General features: G+C 42.2%; 1 protein-coding gene across 1 annotated transcript in view; it reads right to left on the bottom strand.

Annotated features, from left to right (window-relative positions):
* The window catches only part of PRKAR2B (protein kinase cAMP-dependent type II regulatory subunit beta), a 77,226-nt gene that overhangs the window by 41,683 nt on the left and 21,331 nt on the right, over window positions 1–14,212 (bottom strand). Inside the window, exon 2 of the mRNA XM_088533226.1 lies at window positions 7,832–7,867. Coding sequence (XP_088389352.1) covers window positions 7,832–7,867 — 36 coding nt within the window. The remainder of the gene's footprint in view (window positions 1–7,831; window positions 7,868–14,212) is intronic.

The raw sequence follows: 14,212 nt of genomic DNA, 5'->3' as shown, positions 1-14,212 counted from the left end.
TTTTCTAGTTTTTTTGTAGGCTTAATACAGGAAATCCCACCAAAAAAATCTAAATGAATGTTGAAAGTGAACCATTTATAGCTAGGAACTTCCAGAAGTAATCCACAGATTGCCAAAATTATGTTCTCTTTCACATGCAAATATTAGACCCCAACAGTACCCTGTATTGTGGAAGACATAGTACTGTTGTGACGATCTAGAGAGGGAAAAGCTTTGGAGAATCCTTCACCAAAATGACTAAATTAACTGTGCAAGAAAGGGAAAAAAAAAACAAGCTTCTCAGCACACAAATCCTTCTTAGGATCTGAAGCAAAAGCAACAGACTGCCTGGAACAAATGCCACAACTTTATTATTTTGTTTAATTAGACCTTCTGGACAAAAGCAATGGTTAAGATTCAGGAGCAAATGTAAATGCTCTCTAAACACCAATATACTGATGTTCACATATTGTTTTTCTAACAGGAACTTTTCTGAAATGTCCAGAATATATACAAAGGGGCCAGACTGCTCAGCAGATTAAACTCTTGTTCCTATGACTTTGTCTCACTGGCAGCAGAAACTCGTGAAGTGCACAGCAAGCAACGCACCGAAGGGGAAATCCTGCAGGGAAGGTGGCTCACTCGTGCTGGTGCTGGGAGGGCCACAGGCTCCACCTCTGCCTTCCGTGTGTGTTGCGGACAGGCTCCTGAATCGTAGGATCATTATGGTTGGAAAAGAGCTTCAAGATCAAGTCCAACCGCAAAAGAAGCCGGTCCCTCGTTCAGAGCTAGATCCGTGCTCACAGAAGGCGCCTGGAGCAGGCACCGGTCTAGAGCCCCACACGCTGCCCAGCTCCCTTACAGCCATCCCACCAAGGGCTGTAAGGGGCCGACAGCTCCTCGAGCCCATAGACAAGCCCATACAGTAGCCACAGTTGAGGCCAGCTGCAAGTCCCATGGCTCTTGTGGCACCTGCTACCAGGCTCATCTCGGGAGAGCTCTGTGGCTGCTTTCTCTGGTTATCCCTGGGATGACCCTGCCGCGGCAGCCGGGGTACGTGACTGGCAGGCCGAGGCCGGACCTGCTCTGTCTGGAGGGCCCATGGCGCAGGAGAGGAGAGCTCAGACTTACACTGATGGAAAGGATCTTGTACTGGAGGTCCACTACACCACACATTTTATATTATGGACGAATCGCAGTGCAAAGAGAAGTAATCACCCGATTGTTAAACTGCTCTGCAGATGTAATTGTGGTTACGCTCCGAAGGAGCAGTGAAACTAAGTGCTTCAAGGAAAGAAAACAGGAATCTCGGGCGTTCAGTTTCTGATGTAGCTGAAGTTAGTGACATACGTTCTCACCTGACTATAAATGCTGCAATTCCCTATGTACGAACCAGGGACATTCCCCATTCTTCAATGGAAATAGGTGTTGTGAAATTCTTCAATGCTTCTGAGGCACTTATGTGCTGCAGTGATGATAGCTGTAGGAGGGACCACGACAAGGAAAGAAAACACGTTCTGTAAAGTTTGGAGACCGCAGACTATGCAGTGTATTTGTGCAAAATCACAAAACAAGGGAATTGTTGCTGTTTAATACTCACATTGGCAAGCTTAGTGCTAACAGGGCTTTAATATTAAATAGTACTGTATGCCAGCAGATGATAGGTCATTTTTATTAAAAAAAAAAAAAAAAAAAAGGAGGAGGAGGATTGCAGGATTGGGCATTTAAATTTAGCTATCGACTACGTGCATGCAAGGAAGAGCTTAAGATGAACCCAGAATCACTTGAACTCCATTCTAGGGGTAATACAGAATTCAGGACTCACAGACCTGGTAATTCTGCTTGAAGAACGACATTGGAATTACAGGTCTATTAATAAAGTTCTTCATTCTTCCTCCTTCTGTCACTATGACTTGATACGCTCCTACAACAATACTTTCTCCTACCTGTGCATTTAAAATGGGGTTTACAGTTACTTCGTTCTTCATCATTATTTCTGGTACAACTCCAGCTTCTGCCTTATTGTATAAAATGGAATATCATTTCATTAAAATTAGCCTTCTTTCTTTCACTGACATTTTTTAACATGCCATAGGAAAGTGCATGCCAATCTTGTTAATAAAATCTCAATATAATTCAAACTGACTGAAATTACAGATGGAATATCTGTTTTTAAGTTCAAAACTTTATCTTCTTTCCTAGTGACATAATCTATTCTTGGCTAACAGCGTCAATTTGCTCTTACTAAATAGTAGCTTGTATTAAACAATTGAATTTAATATCACTTATGTTCCTCCAAGCTCATAGTTTGAGAAAGCAATTAACAATTCCTTTGGCAAGAGGACGCAAATGGACTAAATTCAGTAAAATGTCTTTGTGTTCCTTAAGTGGCTTGTCACATTTTCCATAGAAACCATTGCAGTGAAAGCTGGCAGTGATGTATGCAAACGCCCCGGTGGGCCTGACGAACGCGTGATCCGCACCTCTGCTCAGGATCACAAAGCCCAAAACTTTTATCCTTTCACTGCTTTCAAAGGGCACCTGCACGAGGGCAAGAGGGTGACACGAAGGATGGATGAATCTCTCCGGCGACTCCGTTCCACGAGGGCTGCCCTGACCCTCCCTCATCACAGCCGCAGACGTGCCCAAGCGCGGCCCAACCTGCAGCCCGGCACAGGCCTCGCACCCGCCTCCGCGTGCCGTGAATGTTATAAATAACAGGGCCATGAAGTATTGGGAAGTATTTCACTCCATGTGCGCTTGCATGCACGTTTATTTTTTTCAAATAACAACTTGGAACGGAACCAGCGTGTTGTGATTCTAAAATGAACTGTTTTCTGCAAATTTTATTGCACGATGGAAAGAGTTCCATATATTTCATTTTTTCCCCTTTTTTTCTGCCTATTGAGATTAAGGGGAAATATTCCAGTGCAGCAGAAATTGTTGCTGGAAAATATTTAAGTAATTGCAAGCCTTGAGCAGAAACGAATTGAAATGACCTGCTCTACCATTTCAAATTAACCACCATCTGCTTTAGATGCTTGCAGTGCCATTGCGTGGCTTTTGGGCATTTCATGTAATTAGTGGTAAAGAGAATGTTGCATCTTCCTCTTTTACTTCACACCGTAGGTGAAAACCTGATCCGATGGCTTGCAAGTATAAAATTTGCAACGTCAAACGCAGTGAGTTTTCCTTCCTGGAGACACTTGTGTAACTGCAGCAGTAGCTGAAAAAATGACAGGCCAAGAAACACAGGCCAGGGATAATTAGAAATTACAACAGAACTAAGTGATTTGATCTCCACAGTGAAATATGTTGAATTTGACTACCTGCTAAATGAATTAAATACACACTTTCCAGGAAGTGTAAAAGCAGTTTCCTTTTGAAAGCAGCTGACTTCCCCAGCCTTTCATCTTCAGTTAGTCAGCCATGTAAAGTTACCTGAAAGTGTCAGTTCTTAATACCGTGTGTAAAGGCAACACATATTTCGTAGTTTTAAAAGTTCCAGAGTAGAAAAATAAAATCACTAAAAAAAAAAAAAAAAAGAACAGAGATCTCTTCTAGTGTCTTAAGAGATTTTCTCTCATTCTAAGATTGATGACTGACCCAGGAAGTGTATAACGTAAACTTCAATTTATTTGTAACATGCAGCTGTCTTCTCTGTGGAGTGGTCATTTCCAGCACCTGGGGAGGACAGTGAGCCTGGGAGCTGTCACCTCTCCTGCTTCCTCCCGTTCCTTCCATGACAGCAGCATTTCCTCAATTGCAAAGTCATTTCAGCTATATCTCAACCAGCTTTTCCTTGCATGATCAAGGCAGATCTCCTCTGGTTTAAATTATTTTGGTTTAGAACTTTGCGGAGAAGATGAATAAAAAACAAAAGGCAGAAAATAGAGCTACTTCTTCTCCATGTTCTTGTTTAACATTACTTATAGTATTATTTAAGGTGCAATTTATTTCCCTTCCACTGGGACTAAAAGGGCATTTTGAAGTTGGATAATGTCTGGGGAGAGGAATGAGGAGCTTATCTCTGTTCTTGATAAGAGATGCTTCCCCTGTGCCCTCAAACTTGTCTACCAATCCTTTTTAGCATAGCAAACTCATGGCAACAACATTTAGGTTCTTTTTGCTGTTTCAAAAGCTTAAGTAAGAACAGAAGTGAAGTAAATTTATAAAACTGTTACGTATTTCTTAATTAAAGACTGCATCATGCAGTTGTCATTAATACTAGTAAATGGGTAAAAACAGCCCTGATAAGTGATATCTACTAAGTCTAAATTCAAGCTCATTCTGCAGCAGCCCCATGCAGGCTTCCTATGCAAGTTTCATTTCATGTGGGTGAAAAGCAAGAGCTCAGTGCTTCTGCAAACACACAGAACCACGCTGGCTTCCCAAACCTAGGTATCATGCACTTGAATAGATGAAAATTAGTCTCATCCATGGCAAAAGGAGCATCTGTCTATATTCAGAAATTGCACCTCTTGGCTAGCTCAGCTCATTTTTCACCTTGTGAGCATACTCACAGCCTGCTCTTCAGCTTCATGCAACCTCCACCTCCACGTCCCCTTTTCCTCCTGTCCATGTCTCCTGATTGCCTCAGTGTTTTTTTTTCCTTTCCTTCTATCCTAATCCTACCATCTCTTAAAGAAAATTTCAAGATTAAAGTATCTGCAGCAACCTGACTGTTCATTCTATCTGCATGATGTATTTCTAGCCGCCTCTCCATGCCTACCTTGTCTATTTAAGGCTATGAAATCCATTATTACTTGTACTCAGCCTAGAACAGGGCAGCACATTACTCACTAGTCTGCAGGTAGCTACACCACCAGCAGCACAGTATCTGTATCTGTGTATTTTATGTATAGAACACACATTGCATACATAAACATAGAGATAAAACATACTAAATGACATAGCTCCATACATTTTAAGAACTGAAATTCAAGACAATTAACAGATCCTAGCTTACTTATTCCTGTGGCAGTACATTAATGTACTCACAGCATGTTGGCAGGACCAGCTGTTAAATAATAAATGTCTCACTATATTGTTTTCAGCGGGCGCTTTAGTGATTAATCTCCGGCGGCTTAATTTTTAGCTCAGGTTAGAAAAATAGCCACATCTTATGCCACTATGTAAAATACTAGAAATTGCCCCCAGCATAACAGAGACATCAAAATCAACACATCCACTGCAGTAAATTATTATGCGTTGTGAAGAAATGGTTATCATCCAGCTTTTGCCTCCCTATGGCTGCAAGAGCTCAAAAAGCAGCTTTTAGCAGGGCAGGAGTCTCTGCTCGGGGTGTCACTTGTGTTTTCCCTCGCTCCTGGTGTGAGTGTGACGGCCACCAGCACGGACAATCCTGCCCTTCCACCGTCCTGCCCCGGCCGAACCCGGCGACTCCGGCCACTGCCGTGGTGGCACGCACGTAAAATCCGCCGTTTTGGAGGGAGTTATCTGGGAGCCAGAGCATGGGGCAGTGGGAGATGCGAACGGAAATCGATGCAGCAAAGAACGGCGCTCCTGCTGATCTCATCACGCGGGCGCCCGCAGGCAGCGAGGCCCCGACGTGCGCAAGGGGAGCGAGGGGCTTCGGGGCACAGAGTGAGACAGGAGGGCAGGGAAACGTCACCCACCACATGCCCCAGCACCCCACGCCACGGATAACTGCCACAGCATGCAGCATTAACACCGAGCAACGCTTAGCAGAAGCAAATCTTCAAGAAAATTTCCATGACACTGCAGAATCAAAGCCCTTGCACATTTTACTCTTTAAAAATAGCTCGCAAATAAAAAAACTCTTCATTTGGTCAGCCGCTCACTTCCTAAATATGAGAATCATCTCGGACTCCAGAATGCCACAAAGCTGGAAAGCGTGGAAAGCTCCTGGTCGTGATCTGGCTTTTCTGTCTGCAAAGTATCTTGAGCACCTCAATGTATCCAAACAGTTATTCAATAAAAGGTAAAGCCACTATCCAAAAACATGGCTGTGACAAAACATCTCTGTAAAATGCTTGCGTATCAATATAGTTTGAGTCACGTTTAATATTTGATCAACCAACTTGCTTAAATATTCTGTGTCTCTCTGGTAGCTATTTAGTATTTAGGAAGCAAGAACTATCACCTTTCATGGCTTTTCTTGTTTGAAAAAAAAATTACTTTGACTATTAAAGCTGCCCTGAAAATTAATAAAATAGTACATACAGTAGATTGTACTATTATCCTGCTGCAGCTTAATTAAGCAGTGCTCATTTCTGAAGTTTGCAGAATGTTTCCTTATTGTAACAGATATTGAATTCCACTTACTGGATTTACATCTAAAGAGTCTTATACATTCCACTTATTTTTCTGAAAAAGATAACTCAATTTTATCTCTCCACAAAAGACCTAAGCACATTAAATATTAATTGCCCAGAAAAAATTATTTATATTTTTCTCCAATAAGTGTGCAAAAATTCCAGACCTATTTCTAGTTTCCTTTCAAAGGGACATTAAAAGTAACTGCCATTTTTTTTCTGAGCAAGCATTAGCTTTTCAAACTCTCCTACTGAAATGCAAAGTCTTATCACATCTCTGCTGAAAAGTTGCATTGATTAAAGTCAGCTGTCAATCAGCCCCACTCAAACCTTGCCTAAAACACGCAACAGCATTTGCATAACCCCCCGCTCACTGAGTGAGTGCCAGCTACGAATCATCCCTTTTAATCCATGTTACACGTACCTTATAAAGTATCAGCAAAACTTAAAACCATTAATATGAGGGTATTTTGGAATAAATTACGCTTTCTTACAGTGTGCTTCATACAAGAGACCCCAGTCCTGCACATGCCTATCTCCATTTATTCTATACAGTTCTCATCTTAGTACCCTGACTAATATTTTTATTGACAAGGAACTATCTGAATGAGACCATTGAAAGAAAACCCAGAACTCTGGACTGGCTTTCTGGGTTGTGGAATACACACTTTATTACATTTACTAAAAATGTAAACTGCGTTATGTAAATTTAGATTTTTAAGCTTAGTATACTAAGTTGACCAGATATTTCCAGTTCTGCTGACTCCTATGAATGCATCATGAAACTCATTATATTTAAGGGGGGCAGTTTACATCCCACTTCCAGATTCATATTATTTCAAAAATAAACAGAATTAAGTTCTGGGCCTCATGCTTCAGGAGAAGAAGACTGAAAATAGGAAATACAAAGGACAACTAAGGGGGGCAAAAAATATTTATTTTTAATCTCACATAAGTTGGGGGGATCCTTTGCATGTTGTAATGGAAATAGGCAAACAGCTCTTCGAGGCAGCACTAACCGAGCTGACCTGCAGTTCAGGCAGAATGGCACCAGGCTAAGCAGGAGCACTGGGCGCTCACACAGCACAACACAGGATCATGCTGTTTTTGGGACCCCATCTGATAGCTCTACAGAGATGCCCCTCGTACATAAACCAGCTCAGTTTGTTAAAAATTTGGAGATTGCTTGCAGGGCTGCACATTTTCTCATGCACATGTGTTCACCAAACTGCTGGTTCCAGTTGTCTATGAAATAAGCATGACAACACTGGATCCGGTTAGTCCTGTCAAGCCTAATAATGTTTTTTTTCAAGACAAAAAACAAGCAGACTTATATTTTTCATAAATTCCACCGCAACAGGAAGACTTCAGCCAAGTGCCTCAACCTTGGTGACATTTTTCAGCAAACGGTATTTGAAATTTGAAATAAACCAGGGTCAGTCATCTTCAGAGAAAACTGATTAATGTTATATTATATTTATATGGCAGCCACAATCACCATTATTTTAATGTATTACGTAGACCAAGGAAACATGGAGCTTTATCCAACTTACCTGATGCCCGTCTTGTGAATCGGTTTATCGTTGGAGCTGAAAGAAAAGAGAAGTTTCAGTTAGATTCTTTTCCTAACAATTCAAGTACACTTTACATCTACCAATCATATACTTCGTGTGATGACCACAAAAGTTGTGCAATAATTATTTGTAAATCCTTATAAAAAGGCATATAAATTTCATATATACCTAAACTTTTAAATTGCATTGCAAGAGACGTAGTAACTAGCTACTAGCTAAGAGTTGAAGAGCATTTTCAACTTTTTAAAAGTTACTGGATGCAAGCACTTTCACTGCTCATGTCTGGCTGGGAAACGTTTAGATCTGTATTTCTGTTGTTTATTGAGACCGCAGAAATTGGCATCTTGCATGCAATGATGCAAACCCAGATTAAGACAAAATAAAAAATGAATTTTAATTTTGCCAGACATACCTATTAGAAATGCGGCAACAAAGATGCTCTTATACGAAAAGGACTAATCTGCAATTCTATCTGAAAGAACAAATTTTCAACTGTCTAATACTTACAACACTTCATGTAAGTTAATACAAATGACAAAAGGAAAAAAAAAAGTTTTTTGTGGCAAAGGGCTGTTCATATTGGAACATCTACAAATATGTGCTGCAAACATTTGCAATCCAATTCCTATCTTGTTCCCAACTGGGAGACAGCACAGAGAGACATCTTAAAGCACACAGTGTTGATAATCTTTGGCCTCTATTTCAAATCCAGGCTTACCAGCTTCTGTAAGACATATTAGTGATAAAATACATGTGTACGTATACATATACACACACACACACACATATATATGTTTTGCTTTCCAAATACAACCTGCACACTGCTTATAGTCAATATAAAACACTAGTCTTGAACTCTGCTTTCACATGAGACTCTTTCTCAGCCTTTAATGCAAGAAGAAAATCTGAATGACCTAATTTCCAATGCGGGCAACAACCTCATTAAAAATGCATAGCCTTATCGTGGTTATTAATATTCAGCTTTACAAAATTACTCTGAATTCTACATGGAACCGACTGAAGAAAAATACTGAACGTGTTGATTCTTAACACAGTTTTATCAGGGAGTTGCACAGCATTTCTGGAGTGTTTCAGTGGAGATGGAGAAAGCAGGAGGGACAACAACAGCTTGAGATGCAAACAGACTTTTTATTCCTTTGGGAGAAGAAAGCAGAGCAAAGATACAAATTCTGAACCCGAGTTGCAGATGGTTTGTGCAAGCACATACAGTAGTGACAGGTCCAAGTGGCAAGAAATGCACTGGGATATGAGGCTGCAGTGACCCTAACTGCTATTCATGAGCAAGGATACCGCTTCCGAAGAAATTATCACAAACCCCAAATACACACATAAATAACGAGAGATTCACATAACCAGAAAGTTTATTTTTAAACCCAAGTTCTATTCCGACCCAAAGTATAAAAAAAGCAAGACATTTAAACAAACATCTTTATGAGAGCAGACAGCATATTTTATGCAACTACTGTTGTGTAATGATGTGTAATTGGTCAAACTGAAAAAAAAAGCCTACTGTTCATTTTGTCTTGAAGGTGATAGGGCAAATTCACTGCAGGACACGGGTCAAGACCCACCATCAGACAGCTGTGCCATTAGCTCCAGTTCCATAAAGCAGCAGCAGCCCTCAGCAGATGTGCCCATAAAAAAGCTTTGGGGATCTGACATATTTCTCACATCACATAGTGCTCTGCTCGCACTAGAAGTTTTCCTCAAAGCCAGGGAAGATAATTTGGTTTGGTTGTCAGTTCCCTATAGCATGTGTAGATAAGAAGATTTAACTCCTCTACACAGCTACCTCAGCACATTTTACCAACACAATAAATAATAAATAATTATTAAATAAATAAATTCCTTAAATAAAATCAACCCAATGCTGAATTAATCTACCTTGAAGTCTGCACCTCTTTGACAGTTTCAGTAATTATTTCAAAGAGACAATCCCTTTTCTAGGTATTTTACATTAAATAAACATTCAAAAACAGTTTTCTGATTGCTGCAAGAATATTTAATCTTGTTGTTAAGAGGAGGAAAAAAAAGAGTAAGGGAGAAGGATTTTACCGGAGTGTTAGGAACTTGATAACTAATTGTCCTGTGTCAGGCATGTGAAAGCCCAGTGCTCAGGCACCCACCAGGCAAAGCCTTGTTGCCCAGGCTCGGGACCTCTTTGAAGCCATCCAAATGTGTTCCTGGGAATTTCAGAAGCAGCACCACAGTTCTTCATTTTGCTGCAAGTTGAGCTCCTCTCTCTCTTGTAGCAATATATCTTTGGTGCCCAGAAAATGGAAAAGTTAGCTTAGAAGAAGGGCTTGGAGAATCATCATTAGCCTGTACTTCCACTGAAAAGTAGATGCATGATCAACCAGATGATTATAACGTCTGGCAGGATAAACACAGTAAGGTGGTCAAGCAAAGTTTCAAAAGCAGTCATAAGGAGTAACAAGGAGCAGCTGAGGGAGCTGGGATTGTTTAGTCTGGAGAAAAAGAGGCTCAGGGGAGACTTTATTGCTCCCTACAGTTACCTGAAAGGAGACTGTAGTGAGGCGGGGGTCTATCTCCTCTCCAGAATGTACACCAGGGGAGGTTCAGGTTAGACATTAGGAAGAATTTGTACATGGAGGCAGTAGTAGCACTGGAACAGGCTGCCCAGGGAAGTGGGCAGTTCCCAGCAGTGTTCAAGAAACATGTAGATGAGTCACTTAGGGACATGGTCTAGCAGGCATAGAATCATAGAACGCTTAAGATCGGAAGGGACCTCTAGAGGTCATCCAGTCCAAGCCCCCTGCACACGCAGGGTCACCTAGAGCACGTGGCACAGGACTGCATCCAAGCGGGTTTTGAAGGTCTCCAGAGAAGGAGACTCCACAACCTCTCTGGGCAGCCTGTTCCAGTGCTCTGTCACCCTCACTGTTAGGAAACTTTTCCTTAAGTTCCTGTGGAACTTTTGATGCTTCAGTTTGTGGCCACTTCCTCTAGTTCTGTCGGTGGCCACCACTGAAAAGAGGGCAGCACCATCCTCTTCACTGCCTCCCTTGAAGTACTTATAGACACTAATTAGATCTGCTCTCAGCCTTCTCTTCTCCAGGCTGAACAGGCCCAGCCCTCTCAGTCTTTCCTCATAGGGCAGATGTTCCATGGTGTTGAAGGTTTTATGGCTGGACTTGCTGATCTTGAAGGTCTTTTCCAACCATAACAATTCTATGAGTCTATGATTCTATGTGAGGAGCTGGAAGTCTTGGCTTGGAAAGCAGAAGGACACATCCTAAGGAATATGAAGGTCTCCTCCTGGGGCTGTGCGCCTTTAAGCTACAGAAAACTGGAGGCTGTAAAGAGGGCAGAAACACTACCTGGCTTTGCCTGTGCTTATCTGATTCCCTGGATCTCCTTTTCTTCAGCCGCTGCCACTCCTGGGCTAAACTGCTTCACGAGCTAGGACCAGTGTGGCTGTTCTGATGTTCAAGTAAAAGCGGCACCCAGAAAGAGAGAGTCCTGGCACGTTTAGCTATTTACTTCATCAGAGACCTGAGGGCAGCTCTGAAATGCCACTCTCGAGCCACGTGGCTACTGCATTTCCATCCACAGGCTCAAGCCTTAAGCTAGGACCAGATGCAAGAAACTTCACCTGGCTGCAGCTCCCCGCACCTCTGCTTGCGCCTCTGGCCCCTCTGGCCCCTCTCTTCTTGCAGTTGCCAGCAGCTTCTCAGGACTTGCCACACTGCCAGCAGCAGCGTCGCAAAGCTGCTGCACTTGCAAGTCCCCTTGAGCACCCGATCTCGTCGGACACCCGGGGGGCCACGGGGTGCAAGGACACCCCAGCTGCACGGACACCCGTCAGCGTACAGCACCACAACGCAGCAGCGCAGGAAAGCTCGGGAAGGGACCTGCAGAGCTGCTGAAGTCAACTCGGGAGGGAAAATATCCAAAAGGTTACAGAAAGAAGGAAAAAAGGCCTCTATGTTGACTTATAGTTACCAAGAAAAACCTTATGGACCTGTGCAAAAAGTAGAAGGAGCAAAACATGGATTGCAAAACTTTGTCATTGCAAAATCAAATGATTTTTCCCAACAAGAGGTAAACTGGGAAGCATTCAGAACATTCCCACTGACATTTTATCTTTTATTTGACTAGCAGAGAGAGCACTGTAGCACAGCTGGGTGATGTACTTCAGCTAGGGGAGCATCTTGTTTAAGCACTTTATGCCACTCTGGTATTAATACGATTCTTCACATCGTTTTGTCCCAACAAAAGTCTATTGAAAACTGTCATAGGGGAAAATGAAAAAAGGCAAAAGAAACAAGCAAAAAGCAGAACCCCCCAGGTGTCAATATCCTGATAAAGTTTGTAATTTGAAATTAAGGGAGTTAGACATTTTTATATGACACATTCCTGCTGTTGTCTTATTCGGGCTAAAAAGAAATACATTGCCTAAGACATTACCTGCTGGTAGCTGAAATTTCTGTTTGCTCGTGTTTGCAAATCCCTGTTTAGACAATTGTATGAGACTACAAAATGTTCTGAAGTATTTTGGTGAAACAGAATCAAGCAAGTAAACAGAAGTAAGTAGCACTACATAAATGATAAAAGCAGATGAAAATGTTATAATGTCACTAAGAATCCACTCTTTAAAAACAGCAGCGAATTACACGAAGCACTCACTGAAGATAAAATGTTTCCTTCAGTGACAACTGTCAGACAGCTAACTAGTGCTCTCTTCCTTTCTGGGTATTTTTTCACTTATGCAATTCCCATGTACATTAACCAGTCACCACCACACCCCTGCAAAACAGAAAATAAAAGTGATATCATTTTGAAAGTGAAAAAAGTAGAATAGGGGATCAATGGGATTGTTCATAGAACAACGAGGCTAGGGTGGTAAGGGTAAAAAAGGTATTTCTTTACCTGGGAGCTCTTTATCCTGTTAACTTGCTCTAATAGCACTGAGCCTTTTTGCAGACTCTCAGTTTAAGTGCTCAAAGTCAGGCTAGTTTTCAAGGCTGTCGGAGACACTAGTGCCACTACCTGGAATAATAAATTAACTCTGTTGCAGAGACCAGACTTAGGGGCAGCCGTGCCAGCTCTGCCTCCGTGGTCTGCCAGCCAGGGCAGCCGCAGCAGCCCGGCAGGAGCCTCCTGGGGCCCCTCCAACGCTCCTAGGAGCGTTTGCTGGTTCACAGCAAAACACCCAACACCAAAAGCCTGCTCTCAGTGAGCAGGGTCGGCAGATCAGTGAAAAAATCTCTAGATTAATAAAAATTAGAAGAACAGTTTCGATTAGCCCCTGTAGTATCTTCAGAGCGCAACAGACTACCCCTCCTAAAAAAAAAAAAGAGAGAGAGAGAAAAAAAAAGAAAATTAAGCTCAGTCACTATTTTTCTAAAGACCTCAAATTTGACAGCTGATAACCCATAGAGAACAAGAATGCTGCTAATAAGTCTTAAAAGGTAGCTACAGACAAAAATAGTTCCTGCACGTCAGTGCATAATCCTTGGGTGGAAGGCACAGATACCCACAGTGAAGTTATGAAACAAAGTCAGAGCTAAATCTGACATTTTTTGCTATCATATTGAAGGCAAAACAGTGCTAAAACTCCCAAGGACAGCACTGAGGTCAGTGGCTCGTAGCTCAAATTTCAGCATGAGGTTAAGAAGCTGTTTCTCAACATGCCCCACAATGTTTTATTAACCAAACTGTAATGGCTTCAAAGGGGCTATTCTTGTTTCACCCATGTTTCCTCGTGACAGCACCTATGTAACCCTCCTTCCTTGCACCACAGACTCCAGCATCTCAGTTCCGAGCTCTGCCACACAATAGAGACCCAGCAGCCTTCAGGAAGGTGCTGGGTTATACTCACTGCAAAGCTCATTCCCAAACTGTGCAAATGAATAGGGGCTGATCCCCTTTCCTACGCAGATTATTAGTTAGAATGAACTAATAAGAACAAGAGAAAAATCACATCTGAATGCAGACTGGATACCTTTCTAAAACGCACACTTCAATTATTAACCTCAAAGTGAAGCAAATGTGCTAAACTCTCCGTTAACCAGAGTGACAGTGTGGGACATCCTGCACAAGAATGATAATAGCAATAATAAAGAGAAGACTAATATGGGAGAGCATGACTCAGGGTATTGCATCACCCAAGGACACCTCTCAGGGTCTGCCCTCATTTCTCTCCATCACAATTTTAGGGTTATTCCAGGAGGAATGATCATGGCAGAGCATTGCCAGGACAGAATCACAGAATCCCAGAATGGTTGAGGTTGGAAGGCACCTCTAGAGATCATCTAGTCCAACCCCCCTGCTCCAGCAGGGACACCCAGAGCACGTGGCACAGGGTGGCATCCA

Source organism: Tinamus guttatus, unplaced genomic scaffold, assembly GCF_059628265.1.
Source record: "Tinamus guttatus ecotype Peru unplaced genomic scaffold, ASM5962826v1 Tinamus_guttatus_pri_ptg000489l, whole genome shotgun sequence".
Lineage (NCBI taxonomy): Eukaryota > Metazoa > Chordata > Aves > Tinamiformes > Tinamidae > Tinamus > Tinamus guttatus.
Note: the sequence above shows the minus strand (reverse complement) of the source record. Positions and strands in the feature narration are given on the sequence as shown.